At 44.2% G+C, this 18,841-nt stretch overlaps 1 protein-coding gene across 4 annotated transcripts; it reads left to right on the top strand.

The window, feature by feature from the left end:
* The first annotated feature begins 1,399 nt into the window (after positions 1-1,399).
* Positions 1,400-8,628, top strand: Pts (6-pyruvoyltetrahydropterin synthase). 4 transcript variants are annotated; one of them, XM_057767317.1, is made up of 6 exons: positions 1,400-1,535; positions 3,229-3,308; positions 4,609-4,631; positions 5,133-5,189; positions 7,852-7,922; positions 8,114-8,628. In XM_057767317.1, the coding sequence occupies exons 1-6, from the start codon at positions 1,456-1,458 to the stop codon at positions 8,235-8,237; spliced, it is 435 nt and encodes a 144-aa protein (XP_057623300.1). In that variant the 5' UTR covers positions 1,400-1,455; the 3' UTR covers positions 8,238-8,628. The 4 variants fall into 4 exon arrangements, with proteins under 4 accessions (XP_057623300.1, XP_057623301.1, XP_057623299.1 ...); XM_057767318.1 differs by lacking the exon at positions 5,133-5,189; XM_057767316.1 differs by lacking the exons at positions 3,229-3,308; positions 4,609-4,631 and having other exon boundaries at positions 1,400-1,659.
* The last annotated feature ends 10,213 nt before the right edge of the window (positions 8,629-18,841 follow it).

The following is an 18,841-nucleotide window of genomic DNA, read 5'->3' as shown; positions in this document are numbered from 1 at the left end:
CTTTCATTTTTTTTTCCTAAATGCATAGCTCCAGAGAGTAAGCCACCGCTATCTGAGCAAACAGGACTCAGTTGTACCAAAATGTTATTCAAGCAGTTGGAAATTCCTTTCTCTTGGAGAGGAAGTAGAAGGGAAGAAGATAGGGCCTCTTTTCCTTTATTCGTAAAAACAAGCAAGCAAACAAACAAAACACATTCACAGTACTTTGGTCTGCAATCAATATTTCCAATAGAGTTTCTCCCTCGTATCCCAAGGTAGCCAAGAATTTGTCACCATACAAACCACACCTCCATGTTTCATTTGCTTTGACTCTTCCCCTCCTGGAATTGATTATTTACCCACCTGTTGGACTCCTTAAAACCCAGCCCAGAACAATTTGTTCTCAGAAGCTTTCTTTTACCCTCTGAGGCAGAATTAGTAATCTTTCTCTTGCCACATTACCTGTTTGACTCCCCCATTAAATTGGACTTTCAGACGACAGGAACCATTTTGCTGTTCTGAGGTGCGTGTGTCTGATACTTAAAGCATCTGGCGTTGAGATCTTAGGTAAACACATTTTAAATTCAAGTTTTTGATTTACTGAGTGGATGGGGTGATGACTGCGGGGGCTGTTTTGCCAAAGGTGCACATTTGGATCACTTACAGGATTTTACTCATTCGCAATGACGTCCTCCTGTCTCAAGCCCTAGTGCTGGGATTACAGGTGCAGGCCACACCTCTGACAGCCTCTAATAGGTGCTGACCTTTTGAGACAGAAGATCCAAATACAACCAGTGAAGGCTGCTCTAGAGCAGTGGGGATTACACCCGACTGCCCTTTCGTTTCACCGCACTGAAAACCATCCATCTAAAACCAGTATTGGCTGGTTCCTTCAGGCTGAGGGTTCTGAATGGTGAGTCTGTTTTCAGGCCTGCGTCTGGTTTGGGAAGGTTGTTGCCTGACATTTTTTCACCTGCAGAGTGCAGCGTCAAAGTCCTCCCCACGCCACTTGAGCTACTATACTTGTTTGACTATATTGCCTAGAATAGAACTCCTGAAATCAACCCTCAGTGCTCAGTCTCCAGAGTAACTCACACCCAATGTGGTACTGGGCTGGAGCGCATCTGGTAAAGGCACCCAGCCGCTGGATTTTTTCTATTCTAATCCAGGGCTATCAAAAATAGAGTGACAGGGAAGACTCAAACTATCCTGGGCAACTTAAAAATCCAGGCCTCTGGCTCTCACCCACTCGCTGCCCCAGGGTATTTCTAACTGCCTGGAAAAGACTGAACAGGAGGAGGGAGGCACAGAGTGTCTGCCTTCAGATGAACCGAGGGGCTCCAATGCCGAAACCACCCCATGAGCGCTTCCGGCGGGGAGGGCCGACCTTGCACTGCGCAGCCGCGGAGGGCGGGACTGGCCTCGGCCGGGGAAGCCGGAAGCGCAGGTTGCTCCGGGGTCTCGGGCCTGAAGACCATGAGTGCGGCTGGCGGCCTTCGTCGCCGCGCGCGACTCTCACGCCTCGTGTCCTTCAGTGCGAGCCACAGGCTGCACAGGTGGGGTGTGATCACGTGTGTCACCGCAAGTGCGGGGCTTTTCCCGCTAAGTCCCAGACCGGGGGCGTGGCCACACGCGTGGGTTAGAGCCGATCTGGGGTGGGCGGAAGAGGAAATGGTGAAGGTGTGGGGCTGCATTACTGGGCCTCATCCAGGAGGGGGCGGTAGAGCTCTGATCCCGAAGGCTCCACTGGCGAGGTTCCGTCTGTGGGCTGCCCCAAGTTCAGAGTCATGCAGGTCGCTGGCAGCACATAGTACCCAGCACAGTGACTTACCGGGTGCAACGCAGGGTAGTACCCCCTCTTTTTTTTTTTTTTTTTTTAAGCGAGTGGCACGCTTGGTTATTGAATCCCAGATACCCAAGGCCACACCTTAGAGATGGTTTTGATGGAAGCTTCATTACTGACTCTCTGAACCTCGGTTTCCTTGTCTGTGGCATGCGAATAGTCATTTCTAACAGTATCCACCCACTTCCTGCCGGACAAGGCTTTGTTCCGTGCTGGAAGGTCAGGATATGTCAGAGAACATCACATACTTGTCGCCGCCCCGTGTTTTGTATAGTGAGAGAATTTTTTGTAGAAGCCTATGAACAGTAGTGTTCTCTAAGTGTGAGCAGGAGAAAATAAGTGAAATGAGAAAGATCTTAAAGAATTTAAATTTAAATTTGAAAAATCATGTTGTGTGTGCTGGCGTGTTATGTGCACAGCTTGCATGAAGGAGCATATGGAAGCCAAAAGAGGGCATCGGATTTCTTGGAACTGGAGTTACAGACAGGTGTGAGCTGTCGTGTGGGTGCTGGGAACTGAACCTTGGTCCTCTGTGATAGCAGTAAGCACTCTTAACTGCTAAGGCCCTCAAAGAGATTTTTATAATGGGAAGCTTAAACATAAGGTTAGCTAAGGATGCAGAAAATAAGGAGTTGGCTGACTTGGTATCGATAGGCGAATCCATTGAGTACATTGTTTTCTGTCCAAAATAACAGGTGCTTGTAGTAATTTTAAAGTTTTACCTAATTTGAGTAACCTAAGTCTTGACATACTGGTAAGGTTTGAGGCAGAGAAGAGCCTGAGGTCATGTTTTTCAGGAGAAATGAGCTTTTTAAGATGCTGAGGGACAAGTGTCTCTTGTGCTTCTCATTGCTCCTTGCTTTGTTCTGCCTCGCCCCGTGGCTAACACTCAGTGTTTGTTGAGAGTTGGAGGTAGGCTGTAGCTCGGTAGGTAGAGGGCTTGGCCAGCATGTGCCCAGGGGTCCATCCCCAGCCCTGTATGAGTCAGTGTGTGCTACCAGATCCCGGAATTGTGAGGTGGAGGCAGGAGGATCGGAAGTTCAAAGTCACTCTTAGCTACATGGTGACTTTGAGGCCAGCCCAGGATATAGGAGACCTTGCCAAAAGAGAGCATGTGCTGACTGTGAGTGAAGTTTTTGGAATCTTGCTGTGGAATAGGTAAGTTGAAATTAAAGTTTTTGATATTTTTATGTGGTACTGTAGTTAATTAGGGAGTGTCCATTGGTTCTTGATGGAAATGTGGATAATGAAATCCAAGTGATCTATTTAGTTCATCATCTAAAGTGAAATTAAGTTGTAAAATCTTCAAAATCCAGAGCAGACCTAACAGAGGAATTTGACTTTACCTGACTTTGGGTGTCTTACTGCGTGCCGCACACTGACTTCTTGTGTGTTTCTTTTGTCAGCCCGTCTCTGAGCGATGAAGAGAACTTGAAAGTGTTTGGGAAATGCAACAATCCCAATGGCCATGGGCACAACTATAAAGGTGAGAGAAGACCACGTTAGCTTCTAACCTGTCAGTCAGAGCGGAGCATGTGTGATGAGTACAGGGTCATGGTGAGAAGCCTGTGGACAGTCAGTGCTCTGAGCCCTCAGTAGAAACTCAAGGCCAAGAGCTCTGGTCTTGGTTGGGTAAGTGTTATGGTTTGCCTTACAGTTGTCTGCTCTGTTAAAGATAGTATAAAACAACAGCAACAAAAGTGATTTACATCATTTTCTTAGACATTTGAATGCACAATAAAACTGCTGTTAGCCGTTTCCTTTTCATTAGGTAGGGCTGAAACTAATGTTAAAATTTTATTATAATCAATGTTTGAGGAGACAGATATGTCTACCCTGATTTAAACATCATATATATATATATATATATAAAATATGGATTGAAACATCAAATAGTACCCTCATGTATCAGTTAAAATTTAAAATTAAAAAACCTTCATAGCAAAATAAAATTCTATTATTTTGAGTAGATAATGGCCAGTGAAAAGGGTCTGTTGCTTAGGGATATATTGTATGGCAGAAAAGTAGTTTCTATATAAGACTTTGCTGGCAGTATTCTAAGAAAGTAGTCTGTGGGAGGAAAAAGGACATTATTCTCTAAGACATGCCTGATGCCTCAAAGCATGCTGCATAAGCCCTGGAGTATGGCAGCGTGTGGTGAGGTGGGGTTCCATAAGGCTTCGGGAGATCACAAGTTCTGGTTTAGTTCCTGAGGATCCCTCCCGACCTCAGTGCACTTACTCACCATGGAATAGCCAGTAGTGTTTGTGTGGGGTGGAGAAAATCCAAGAGTGTAGAAGTCATTCCTTTGTAGAGGTGCTCACCGAGTTTCAGATGCTTCATGTGAAGGCCTGCTGCTTTTCAGCAGAGCGTTCTTGTGAGCCGAGTACACACTCTTGACGGTAAAGACGAACACTTGGCCTGTGGAGGGATTGGGTCAGTTCGGGACAGAGCTGGCCATGCATATGCATTTTCCACTTTTCCAGGAAGGCACTGAGTGACATCTCCCTCCTCTCAAGGACGTCAGCCTTATAAGCAGAATTCACACCTTTTTGGGGGTTGGCTTGTTTCCTTCACTTAGCCAGAGCTCCGGCCAAGCTCCTCTGGACTAAGTTGTACACTGATTGATGAAAAAATTTGAAGTAAAAGAATAGATATTTGGAGAAGAGTTGAAGGATAGCCTTGGGGGCCAGAGAGCTAACAATTTATGTTGCTGACTTGTGCCTGTATGCTGAATCACTGAAAATCATACTTTTTTGTTGGTATTTTTGTCTTCTTTCCCATAGTCGTGGTGACAGTACATGGAGAGGTACGTGCTGGAAATGGTGTGTGGATTTGTTCAGATTGCTGGGCCATCTTCCAGACACTGGTGAAGTCTGTGTTGAAAGCTTGTGTTTCAGTTGCTTCACCGCTGGCCTTTCTGTGTGGTGAGCTGCTGCCGTGCCAGGCCTCTCTGCTGCTTACAGATGGGCAGAAGATCCATTCAGGGATAAGGGTGCTGGAAGTACATGGTGCTTCTTCACTGGCAATGATAAGTGTCCCTAGGATAAAGGAAAATGTGGGCACAGTCTGCATGTCGTACAGCCTTTATTAACTTACAAAGTTGTTTTACTTTTGAGACAGAATTTCATGTAGCCTACTAGGCTGGACTTGAGCTTCTCGTGTATCCAAGAAAGGCTTTGAACGCCAGGTCCTGCTGATTCTGTTTTGCACGTGCAGAGATCACAGGCATGAGCCACCCACTCAGCTTTGTGAAAGTGTAAATATGGAGAGCCTACTAGAGTGAGAGATACCTTTTTTTCTTCCTTAGATCGATCCCGTTACAGGAATGGTTATGAATTTGACTGACCTCAAAGAATACATGGAGGTAATGTCCTATTGAGTGGTTATTATGTGACATCCCCTCAGAATAATTTTTAGTACCCCCTGTTTGCCTTATTTCTTGAGATGCCATGACTTTTTTGAGTTGGGGTAGGTGGGAGAGTGGAGAGGGTTTGTGGCAACTGTTTCTTGGTCTTCTAAGGTCTTCTTAATAGAAAGTAGAAGTTGTTGTAGTGATGGGAAGAATGTCACATGTTCATCTACTTTTCATTGGAAGAGATTCATTTTTTTATTTATCAAATTCTATCCTTTTACAACACAGCCTTTGAAGCCTTTGCTAGTTGTACCATTGATTATAAAAATTTTTCAAAGCACATGTTTGTTTTTTTTTTTAAAGACAGGGTTCTCTGTATAATAGCCTTAGCTATCCTGGAACTTGCTTTGAAGACCAGAATGGCCTTGAACTCACTGAGATTGAGAGATCCACCTGCCTCTGTCTGCTGAATGCTGGGATTAAGGAAATGTGCCACCATACCCAGCCTCTTTTTCTTTTTTCAAGATTTATTTTTAATTATGTGAATCAGCTTTTTATAGCTTAAATATTGGAAACACAAAGATGAATTGCTGAGTCTAGTTCCATAAATAACAAGTATAGTTGACTGTAGAGCCTGGAAGCCTTGGATCTCTGTAAGCTGAAGCGACAGGTGTCAAGAGCTGTCCCAGGTTGGTTCTGGAAACCCAACTTGGATCCTCTGAAAGAGCATCACGGGCTCTTACCCATCTTGAATCATCTCTGCAGCCCCAAGAGCACTCTTACTTAACAACTGTGGCTTTATGTTAAGTTACCGAGACAATTCATGATAGAGATAACACATCAGATTATATTCAGTAAAAACTTCTTGATTGTATTATCATAAAAATTCTGTGTTACAAGAGATTTTAGAGATTATTTATACCAGTTTCTTCATTCCGTAGATTAAAACTGATGGTGGCTGGACAGTTAACTCCATTGCCCAGGTCATTCTCATTCACAAAGTTGAGAATTTCTTTCACTTAGTTGTTTCCATTTTCCCACCATCAACCTGCTTGTTCAGTTCTTCAGTGCAGCTTACTTTATTCTCAAGGTTGGCAGATGTTTTGTAAAACAGTGTTACTAATAATTACTTTCTCATATTCATATTTTCGACAATTTCTTTGCATCATTTTAAAAAGCTAATTATTGAAAATACAAAGATGAATGAATGAGACATAACCCACAGAACATACACATTACCTTTCCTAGGAGGTAAAGAATAATAAGTGGTCAAAAATTATTGAGTAAGGGAGTGAGGGGGTGAAAGAATGAATGAGTAGCTCTGTGCTTATTAGTTAAGAGAACGTCTAAAGACAGGGCTTTGCACTGACAGGGTCACAGAACATATATACACGTACTGTGCGCTGTAAGACAACAGTGTGAGACGCCTCGGCAGTCACGGATTGAATGCTTAGGGAGCTCTTGGGATTGTCTTCCTCCTTTGGTTGCCTAGATTAATACACATTCCCACCAGTAAAAGTGACCTCCTGTGGCTGTAGAGTGAAGTTAGAGGACCGTAGGAACTGCAGTGGAAAAGTGGGGGCAGAACTGGGAACCAAGATATTTATTTTCTTGGTATTCACAGTTCTCCATCTGATTTATGTTTAAACATTAGCTGGTTTAGGAGTTGACTTAGGACTCACTCTTTTTGTATGATTCCAGTTCTGCTGAAGAAAACCAGTGATTGGTGAACCTTAAGATCAGACCAGGTAGAAAATTAGCCTGTTTCACATGTGCTTAAACTTTTGTAGAAGAGCTAATGATAAAAATTTAGAAAAATGCCGGGCGGTGGTGGCGCACGCCTTTAATCCCAGCACTCGGGAGGCAGAGGCAGGCGGATCTCTGTGAGTTCGAGACCAGCCTGGTCTACAAGAGCTAGTTCCAGGACAGGCTCCAAAAAAAAAAAAAAACCACAGAGAAACCCTGTCTCGAAAAACCAAAAAAAAAAAAATTTAGAAAGAAGCTGGGTGGTGGTGGTGATGTCTTTAATCCCAGCACTCAGGAGGCAGAGGCTGGTGGATCTCTGTGAGTTAGAGACCAGCCTGTTCTGCAGAGTGAGTTCCAGGACAGGCACCAAAGCTACAGAGAAACCCTGTCTTGAAAAACAAAAAACAAAACAAAAATAAAATTAGAAAGAATAAGGTAATCACAATCTTTTCTAATGACAACAAGAAACATTATGTTAATATATGTAACTGTCAGGAAGTGATAATCCCTCGTTTACTTTTTTCTTCTAAGACAGAAGATCATTGGTAAATTATTCTTTGGGTCAGAAATTTAGAAAATGTCCATTATTTTAGACCAGGTCTTAATGACACAGGGCACCATTCTGTAGGTGGAACCATGCTGTGGAAGACTGTTGCTAGTGCTTCTAGAATTCAAGACGTGCTAAACTGTGCTGTGAATCACGATGGCTCTGTTTCTAGGAAGTTCCAGGAACTCTCTGTTTTTGTGGTTTCTTCTGTCTGCATCAAGAGCAAGGAAACACAGTCATTACAGGAACTAGGCCTAACTTTGTTTCACAGCCTTGTAAGACTGCTCCCCAGTGTTGAGTCTTGGCTAAATAAGGGGGAGGCTCAGAGACTTAGCGGGAAGGAACCCTTTGCTGTTGCTGTTCCCTCCTCTCTGTCTGCAGGAGGCCATCATGAAGCCCCTTGATCACAAGAACCTGGACCTGGATGTGCCGTACTTTGCAGATGTTGTGAGGTGTGTGGCACTGTCTCACTTTGAGCTGTAGAAATGAAACAAGTAACATTTTGTGTGATTATTGTGCTATTTCTAAAATAATGATGTAATAGTAGATGCTGTTACTAGAATTCCTGTTTTCTACATATATTAAAATAATTTTTTTTCATCATTTGTATTTTGAACTTTTTTCCTTTTTGTTTTTTCTTCAGCACGACAGAAAATGTAGCTGTCTATATCTGGGAAAACCTCCAGCAACTTCTTCCTAGAGGAATACTTTATAAAGTAAAAGTGTATGAGACTGACAACAACGTTGTGGTATATAAAGGAGAATAATCTTAGAGTTGAATTATAGAAAGGCTGATTGCTTTTCTTATTTGAAAAAGCTCTTTGTCCCTTTAGACTATCCAGCAGTCACCACATACTTGTGTCTCTACATTGTGTTCTGGATTGCCTGAGCGTTCAAATGTGTAAGGTCCACATTTAAATGTATTTAACTACCAAACTTTGAATATATCTTGAATATATTTTTAGTGAGGAAGCAGGGAAGAGCTGAGGACTTAACCAGGGTCTCACCCATGCCAAACATGCTGAACTGTATCCATTCCAATCCTCTCTCTGCCAGTTAGAGATCCGTTGTCTAGAGACTAAAAATATTTCATTCTTAGCAAAATGTTTTGGTGTGGAATTATTTAGAGACAAAATAAACCCACTTTCATTATATGTATTCTCTGTTATCTGTCTCATTTTTAGCATTTGTTTCTTCTCGGTATAATATAAATAGCAAGAATGTTTATGCAATTTATAGAATGTAAACCTTAGGGGGAAAAATTTAGAGGGGCATAAAGTCTGGAGACTATATTTCTTTTTAAGAGTTTAGTTGTTTTTAATTGTGTGATGATATATATATATATATAGTTTATTTTTCATAATATATGTTTATTTTGGGGTTATGGCCCATTTGTAATTTATTTTTTGATTGATCTTAAATAACTCAGATTTTTCAATTTAAGCTTCTTACAGTAAAATGAGAAAAATGTCGACCTTACCTGGTATTTGTTGAACTTGAAAGACAAAGTACCTTCTAAAGTAATAGCAGCAATTCTGCTTTTCAAGTAATCAGTATAAAATATTACACACAAATAAACTTTTTGACAACTGAAACATAGTAAAATTTAACTAAGTGGGCATTGCATTGTCAAAATTTATAATAAAAGTCCTTTATTTAGTCTCCATGGCTCTATTTTTCTGCATGTGCTTATGGAATCATAAGCAATGCATAAACCCTCTCAATGTTCATTAGGTGGCCCCATTCTGAGAATGTGGTGTATACTATTCTGATGTGAAGAGAAATACAAAGCCCTATACTTAGGAAGTTTGAAAGCTTGGTGATGGTGGTGCACGCTTTTAATTTCAGCATTCCGGAGGCAGAGGCAGGTGGATCTCTGTGAGTTCGAGGCCAGCCTGGTCTACAAGAGCTAGTTCCGGGACAGGCTCCAAAGCTACAGAGAAACCCTGTCTTGAAAAAACAAAACAAACAAACAAAAAACTCAAACAAGAAAAAAAGAAGTTTAGAAAACAAACAGCACAAGATAACAACTACTTGTGCAAAGCAAGCAGATTCGTTCTTGAGAATTCAGTCATGATGAAAAGACAGCAGAGAACACCAGGTGTAGTTGAGCTCGTCTGGGTGAATTTAGTGATGAGAGCAAAGCGGGGTCGGGCAGGGAAGTGCGTGGGAAACGCTTTGCTGAGGAGCGAAGCTCTCTTGTGTTGACTGTCTTTTAACAAGGCTTAAAATGTGTGGGTACTATGCAGTCTTCTAAGTTAAAGTTATGCAGATGTCCGTGGCATCTGGAATTCCAGACAAATATAAGTAAGTAGTTAATTGATGTTGATGGTGTATTTGATATGTGTCCCACAGTAGCAGCTCACATTTCAGTAAGCTGTTTGAGACTGTAGTGGATAATGCATGTAAAAGCATTTCCATCACTCTTAGTGTAGATCACTATACTAAGCATGTACATCATTCTTTGCCTCTCATGATTTGTGTGTCTGTCTTCACTGAAGAAACTGTTTTCCTTTAGCATAACTAGAAGTAATTAAGGGCACTCAATCTATTAAGAAATTTAGTCTCAGCTGGGCGGTAGTGGTGCACACCTTTAATCCCAGCACTCAGGAGGCAGAGGCAGGTAGATCTTGAGTTTGAGGTCAGCCTGTTCTACAAAAGCTAGTTCCAGGACAGGCTGCAAAGCTACAGAGAAACCCTGCCTCGAAAAAAAAGGGGAAGAATGAAAAATGAAATTTAGTCTTGGCTGAGTGGTGGTGGTGCACATCTTTAATCCCAGTATCAGGAGGCAGAGACGGGGATTACTGTGATTTCAAGGCCTTCCTGGTCTACAGAGTGAGTTCCAGGACAGCCAAGGCTACACAGGGAAATCCTGTCTCAAGAAAGAAAAAACAACAGCAACAAAGAGAGAGAGAGAGAGAGAGAGAGAGAGAGAGAGAGAGAGAGAGAGAGAGAGAGAGAGAGAGAGAGAAAAGAAAAAGAGAAAATTCAGTCTCTAGGGACTGGAGAGGTGGTTCAGAGGTTAAGAGCTCCTGTTCTCTTCCAGAGAACTAGAGTTTGCGTCTCAGCATCTGCATCAAGTGTAAAACAGCCTGTAACTCCAGCTCCATGGAACCCCATGCCTCCTTTGGCCTCCATGGTCGTCTACACGCGTGTCGTCAGGCTTTACCCCAGATGCTTTTGCCTAGTTAGGGATCTTGTTGGCCCCAAGATAACACTTGCTTATTCTGTTTGCTCTCCTATTAAAATCTGTCTGTCTGTATCTCCCTGAATGAGTGAGTGAATTAGTGAGTGTTCATTGAAAAACCCAAAGATACTCTACTATGTACTGGTGTCTTGTTTTTCCGTAGGGAACCAGAGTGACCCAAGATGTTCCCAGGTTCTGATGAAAGGACAAAGGGAACTCTAGTCTTTGTCCGTGTCTAGGAATGGTCTCAGTAGGCCAGCCTAGTGCTGGAGAGGTGGCCTAGCCATTATAAAGGCTAGGCTCACAACCGAGAAAGACAGAAGCCCAGATAGCTCAGTCTGTAGCGCATGGGACTTTTAATCTCAGGATCATGGATTCGAACCCCATATTGGGCTCCACTTGATCCAAACCAGCAGCAATACTGACTCTGAACTTCGAGGAGTTCTGAGGGAGGGCCAGAGATGAGAAATAAAGATGACAAATAAGAAAAACTGGGGCCAGGAGGGCTTGTATAAATTGACTTATGCCAAACAACTTTATTAAGAGGTATAGTGTCGTTATACTATGTGCAGGGGAGACATCACTAAGGTCAGCAAAGAGCTAAGTCAGATGATGGCAAAGAGAAAATGGGATACCTCAGATAGAGCTACCTGAGGACTGATAGCCACAGCCCCGGGGCAAAAGTCAGGTTCCCAGAAGCCGCAACCTTGGCTCAAGGCTTTAGCTCCAGCCCTAGGCAGGCCTTGCCAAGTCCACTCCTGGACTAAGACATGGAACTAAGGCTCTTTTTGTCTTTTCACTGGGGCTTTTGAGGAAGTCGTGAGTCAGTCTGGCTCCCCACATTTCTCTTTCAGAGGCAACATCAGACTTTGTAATTACTGCTTTTGTTATTTCTTGTTACACTCTTGCTAGTGGGAATTTCTTGTAGGGCAAAGCCTTTCCTCTACATAACATATCTAATAAATAGCGCTCTCTGATTTTTTTTGCTATTGTTGTTAAATAGATAAGTGAATGGAAATTGTTAATTATTGAAATTTTATCACACTCAAAGTTTTGGAACTAACTGTTGACAGGCTGACCTGGAACTCAGAGATCCACCTGCCTCTGTCTCCCAGTGCTGGGATTAAAGGCTTGTGCCACTGCAGTCTGACTTGGCATGCAGTTTTAGATTTGATTAACTAGAACATTTTGGGGATCAAATGCTGGTCCCAGTTTAGAGTCACACTCATTTCTAGGTTTAGTTCTTTTACCTGTAAATGGAATCCTTACTAGATGATTTCTCAAGTTTCTTTTTCCTCCTCTTACTTCTTCCTCTCTCCTGCAGCTCTTCCCCAGACCCCATCCTAGCTTTGCATCTTTTCCCCACTTCAAGACTAATTTATGTTGCCCCAAAACTCTTGGATGCATAGTCTCCCACTGGAACTGAGTTGACTTACCAGGGGCTACTACTCTCTTAGAGAAAACTGTCTCTCCATCTACCGGCAGCTAACAGTTGCCAATAGCTCTACAGTTAGTAGTGGGATTGTATGCCCACTCCTCTCTCCATGCTGAGGTTTGATCTGGCTTGGGCTTGCACAAGTTTTGTGCATACCATTGCAATTGCTGTGAGCTCATATGTGCAGCTGCCTGGATGTGTTCAGAAGATGCTGTTTCCTTATGGTCATTACTACGTCTGGCTTCCTCTCCTTCTGCAGTGATCACCGAGTGTGTGTGTGTGTGTGTGTGTGTGTGTACATGTATGTGCATATGTTTGTTATCAATGTTCTCTTTAGGGCTGAACATTTTTCAGACTCTTAGTCTCTACCTTGGCCAGTTTTGGGTCTGTGTTAATCACCATGCACTAAAAATAGAAACTTCTCAGATGAAGGTTGAGAGATGCATTGATTTGTGGGTATAACAATAAGTCATTAGGAGAGTCTGTTTAGTAGACTAATAGTAGTAGTTTCTCTTCTAGGGCCTATGACCTGTCTAGCCATAGCCTGATAATGGTGCCAGGTATGGGTTTTATCTTGTAGAAAAGGATTGAAATCCAATTGGAAAGTGGTTGGCTAATGTCTTAGTTACTGTTCTTTTGCTGTGAAGAGACATCATGACCAAGGCAACACTTAAAAAAAGAAAGCATTTAATTGGGGGCTTGCTTACATTTCAGAGGGTTAGTTAATGATTCAGAAGACACATATACACACACACACAGAGAGAGAGAGAGACAGAGACAGAGAGAGAGAGACAGAGACAGACAGAGAGTCAGAGAGACAGACACAGAGAGAGATGGCTTGGCATGGGCTTTTGAAAGTTCAAAGCCCAACCCCAGTAACACCTTCCAACAATGCAACACCTACTAATAAATCTCAACAGTTCATCAACTGGGGGATTAAACATGCAAATATACGGGTCCATTCTCCTTCAAACCACCACAGTTACTCTTTGTCCCAGGGGATATCTGTGACTCTGTTGCACTACTGCATGTCTTTCCAGGCCACTCGTTGTTGTAGCTTAGAGGGCTTCACACCTGGCCATGATTGATGGCTGTTTTCTGCTCTGGAAGTGTGTACTGCACCTTCCAGCCCTATGAAAGCTAGCCAGTAGGGATGAAGCTTCCAGGTCAGTACCAGTTGGATTTCATCATGTTTTCTGACTTAAGCATGTGGTGTCTCCAGCAAAAAGGGTTTTACCATCAAATTCTAGAGGGTAACCAAGAGCAATTGCAATAGCCTGTAATGTTGAGGGGTGGGGGTTGGATCTATGGGACTTCACTGACCAACACCTCCAAAAGAAGTAGCCCGTTCTGGTGCTGGGCCTTTCATTTGTTAGTTTCTGCCATCTAGTAGGGACACTTACTGTAAGAACCCTTGGAACTGGAGTTTCAGATGGGTGTGAACCATCCTGTGGGTGCTGGGAATCAAACCCAGCAGCCAGTGCTCTTCACCGCCGAGCCATCTCTCCATCCCCTTCTGCTTGTATTAGGATGATTAAATTTTTTAGCCCAAACATGATCATTTATTTGACATTTATTAGTTTTGGGGGCGTGCACATGGAGGTGGAGGACTACATCCACGATCCAGTTCTCTTCTTCCACCACGTAGGTTCCGGGGACCAAACACTCAGGCCACAATGTTTAAGAAGTGCCTTTACCCAATGGTCTCTGTATCTGATGGCTTGAAATGCCAAATGAGTGAATGTTATTAATTCAGAGAAGAAAGAAGCTTATGTGGGGTGGTAAGGTCTGGGAGAGCTCAGGGAAAAGGTGTCCTCGGTGGTAGTAATGTAGGTGGGTAGCAGGCTGGTGCTTAGAGTGCAGGAGGAGAGCGGTTCCGAGCACCAGAGGGGTGATTGTTAGTGAGCAAAGTGGCGAGGGTGAGAACGGGAGAGGTAGATTTGAGATAGAGGGAGGTTAGTGTTAGCAGAGTGATGCTGTGTGATAGCATCGTGGGATGTGAGCCTAGAAGCAGGGAGGGGCACCTACAGGTCTTTGAATGCGGAGATAGTCTTCCCTTTTAGGAACAGGAAGCTGCTGAAGATTTTGTTTCACTATTACAACTTCAAAATAACCAGATGACAGGGAAGCAAGGGGAGGTGTGGCAAAGCAGTGGCAGGGGTCTGGACACGAAGCAGGGGGTGTCAGTATTGTGGGGGTCTGGACATGAAGCAGGGGGTGTCAGTATTGTGGGGGTCTGGACACGAAGCAGGGGGTGTCAGTATTGTGGGGGTGGCAGGGGTCTGGACACGAAGCAGGGGGTGTCTGTATTGTGGGCGTGGCAGGGGTCTGGGGACACGAAGCAGTGGGTGTCTGTATTGTGGGCGTGGCAGGGGTCTGGGGACACGAAGCAGGGGGTGTCAGTATTGTGGGGGTGGCAGGGGATACAGGTGGGGAAGAGAATGGAGCCGAAACTGTGCTGGGCCTTCTGTGGTGTCAGGTGTTTCCCTGTATGATTTTATATCTGATTTAGGGCCTCCCTGTATCTCCCTGTATAGTCAAGAACAACCTTGAATTCCAGGTCCTCTTGCCTCCCCCTCCCAAGTATTGGGAGCACAGGCATGTGACTCTAGCTGGTCTAGGTGCTTTGTATTGTTTTATCCTTACAACCACCCTGTTGGGCTAGCATAATAGTTCTCTACTGTTGCATAACAAATAACATAGCTCACACATGACTCAACACAGCACACTGCTGTTATCTCAGTTTCGGTGGGCCCGCAAACCAGGCATGGTTTAGCTTGGGATGTCAGGTTCAGGATTGCTACGAAGCATCTCATGGCTACCTCGGGGCCTGACCAGGAAGGAGCTACTTCCCAGCTCACTTAGGCAATGGCTCCTCAGAGTAGTTGAACTTAGTCCTCAGGCTCTTCCTCTTTGGAAGCATTTTTCAACACGATGGTGGCTTCCTCGGTGAACAAGGGAGCCTGTCGGCAAAGCCAGAGTCACCTTTGTGAGTATCTCACAGCTACTCCTGTATTTTATGCTTTCGAAGCAGATCACTAGGTCTAACCTACACTCAAATCACTAGGTCTAACCTACACTCAAGAGGAGAGACTTGTACAGGCACTGCTGGTGTGTGAAGTATCCCTCAGAGATCACTAGGGATGAGGTTGGAAAGGCAATCAGGGACTGCGGATTCTGACTCTTCGGGCACCAGGGAGTAAAGCACATTTTCCTTTGTCGGAGTCTTTCGGCCACAGGGCTTGTTTGTAGAGGCCATTGTAGGGTTTTGAAATAGAAAATTCCTGAAAGCACAGTTCTCAGAAATAAAAACAACTCTAAGATTGGGTATGGTGGCTCATGCCTTTAATCCCAGCACTTGGGTGGGCAGAGGCAGGTGGATCACTGAATTCAAGGCTAGCCTGGTCTACAGAACAAGTTCCAGGACAACCAGGGCTACACAGAGAAACCCTGTCTTGGGAGGTGGGGAGTAGAAAATAAAACCTTCTAAGGGGAGAAATTGAGAAACAGTAATCATTTATCTTGGATTGCTTCTTTGTTTGGTGTGTGTGTATGTGTGTGTGCATGTGCACACGAGTGTTGTGGAAGACACTCGAAGACACAGAAGACAACCTCAAGTGCTATTTCTAAGATAAGTCTCTCACTGACTGAGGCTTGCCGAGTAGGCCAGGCCCGTGAGCCCCGGGATCTGCCAGTCTTTTCCTCCTAGACGCTGAAATTACAATTGTGAGCCGCCACACCTGCCCTAGTTCTGTGTGGGTTCTGGGTTAGGTTTTCATGCTTGTGTGGCAAGTGCCTTATGAACTGAGCTATTTTTCCATACACATCCCAACCCTCCTCCCAGGTCCCTTTTGAGACAGGGTCTTTCTGTGTAGCCCAGACTGGTTTCAAACTCATGGCATTCCTCCTGAGTGCTGAGGCTACAAGTATGAGCCCCTGGCCTGATTTGTTACTGTATCGTGTGAGTGTAATGAACAGGCGTAGCTGTAGTGATGTGTCATTTGTATTTTAATAAATAAAGCTTGCCTGAAGGTCAGAGAGTAAAACAGCTGCCCTGGTCAGCCTTACAGACCAGGCAGTGGTGACACACACCTTTAATCCCAGTAGCCATGCTAGTTCGCCATAGAAACCGGGAGGTAGTGGTATATGCCTTTAATCCCAGCACTAGAGAGGAATATAAGATGGGAGGAGACAGTTCTCACACAGTCTCACTCCGAGATTCCTGGAGGCAGGATCGCCATTTTGGACTGAGGTTGAGGTAAGAGCCAGTAGCTGGTTGTTTTGCTTTTCTGACCTTCAGGTTGAACTTCAGTTTGTGTCTCCGGGTTTTTATTAATGGAGCTATACTTATATATTGGTATACTTAGCCACCACTCGTGTTGTTTTGTAGCAGCCACCAAAGAGTTGTGAAAATGGCCAGACAGGGCTAGGCATGGTGACACATGCCTTTAATCCCAGTACTTGAGGGGTGAAGCCAGGCATATCTTTAGAGAGACCCTGTCTTAAACAGCCAAACAAATAAATAAACAAACACAATACATACATACATACATATATACATACATACACACACATATACACATACACACATACATCCATACACACATACAGACATACATGCACAAACAAGATCAGATGGGTCTTGGCCAGTGGTGTACCTGTGTCCACAGTATACCATCTCTTGTATTTTCAAACTCTTAACTTTTAAATTCCTCCTGGAACAGAAAGCCCCCGGGAAAGAGACTGCGCTCAGACTGCTGTTGTTATAGCAGCTATTCTAGCCTCCCGTTCACACAGAAGAACAGCTTTAGTTTCGCTTTGTAGCAAGATTCTGCTGCAGTACAGTTCTTGGAAACTGTTCCAGACAAACAGGGTTAAAGTCTCTGTGTACCTGCAGAGAGAATGGTTAATGCATAGAGAGATATGCCAAGGGGCCCGAGCACAGAAAAGTTGTCAGAGCAGTGAGGGGCCAGTCTCTGTTCCCTTCTGAGTCTTCTGTGCACACAGATAAGAGGCAGCATCCCAGGCTTGTGTTCCTAGAGATGCAAGTTCTCTCTTATGCCTGAGCTCACCTTCACTCAGTCCGCTGACTTTTCCCTGGAAATTCCCAGCACAGTGTGATAGCGTGCATGAACAAACATTTCAAACTCCTTACTTCTCATGGTATCTTAGTAAATAAGAGTATTGTAAGAACAACTGGTGATATGAGACGGTGTTCTTTACCTGTTACAATTTCTATCTGCTCGCAAACTGCGGGTGGATATCTCACAGATGTGTCACATTTAACATGCCAACACGGAGCTCTAGTTTCTCCCCGTCTGCCAGTCTCCCATGCCACTACCATCCGTTCTTTTCTTCAGGTCAGAAATCTGGGTGTTGTCCTTGATTCCCCCATATGCCAACCCCTCCTCACCTCCCACATCTAACCCATCAGAACTCTTCTTCCCAAATGTAGAGCATTTATTGTAATTGCTCTATTTCTGCTGCCACTACCCTTGTCAAAATTGCCACCACACCGGGCATGGTGATGCACGCCTTTAATCTTAGTACTCAGAAGGAATGGCAGGCAGTTCTCTGAGAGTTCCAGGCCAGTCTCATTTAAATAGCAAGTTTGAGGTCAGTCAGGGCCACATAGTGGGACCCTGTTTCAAAAACAAGACCAAACAAAACCTGTCATGTTCTTTCTTACTAGACTCGGATATTGTTTCTTTGTCTGCTCTTCCTTGGTTCCCTTCATGCTCCTTCTAAAGAAGGGACCTTTCTCAAAGAGTGATTCAGGGGCCGGAGATCTAACCCTGTAGCTAAGAGCCTGTACTGCTCTCCCAGAGGACTATGGTTTGATCTCCAGCACCCATGTCAGGAGGCTTATAATTTCCTGTAACTCAGCTCCAGGGCATCCGATTTTCTCTTCTGGCTTCCATGGGTACTTGCATTCACATGTACATACCTCCAAACACACACACACACACACACGCACATGCACACAGACACAGACACACAGACACACACACACTACAAGCTTCACTCTGCTTACCATAGTCTGTATGGCCCAGCATCTCATAGAACCTATGACTATCCTCTCATAGACTTTAAGTCATCGGTGGGCCTCTAATACATAATACAAAAGCCTTGGTGAGTAGCTCTTACACTGTTTTGTTTAGTGAGCCTGTATATGTTCAAAACTGATGCAACCCCCTCCCCAGGGTATTTTTGATTGGCAGTTGAATTGGTTGACACATGGTTGTTGAGCCCACAGACACAGGGTCCTGACTACATTCTTTTACTGAGTAATGAATGAACACACCTGCCATCTCTGAAAACCTGGCTGACCCTGCCTCTCCAGATGTTTGAGATACTGAATCCCTGGAGCCTGCACTAGATAACACTCTTGACACTTTTTCTGTCCTTTAGAGAACAGCTCCGAAGATTCCCCTCAAACCTGCTTGTCCTGCTCACTTCGCCTTCCTAAGGATTTTCCATTCTTGGTAAAGTCTGGTCCTTAACCAATGTGGACAGCAAGGATTGGGAGTTTTCAGTCTCTTGTCTTCCACAGCTGTCTCACATCCACACCAGCCTTATCAGCCCTGACCCAGGGCTCTTATGGCAAGATCCAGGGGAAAGGCTTCAGTAGCGGTAACAGCAACTCTCCAGCTGTACTTGTAGGTTTGCTTCAGGATGAGTCTTGGATGATCTCAGCAGAACGGCCTCTAGCTGTCTGGGTCAGTTCCTGGCTGTTCTTCTACACAGAA

The sequence above is a fragment of the Chionomys nivalis genome, chromosome 4 (assembly GCF_950005125.1).
Source record: "Chionomys nivalis chromosome 4, mChiNiv1.1, whole genome shotgun sequence".
Taxonomy (NCBI): domain Eukaryota; kingdom Metazoa; phylum Chordata; class Mammalia; order Rodentia; family Cricetidae; genus Chionomys; species Chionomys nivalis.
Note: the sequence above shows the minus strand (reverse complement) of the source record. Positions and strands in the feature narration are given on the sequence as shown.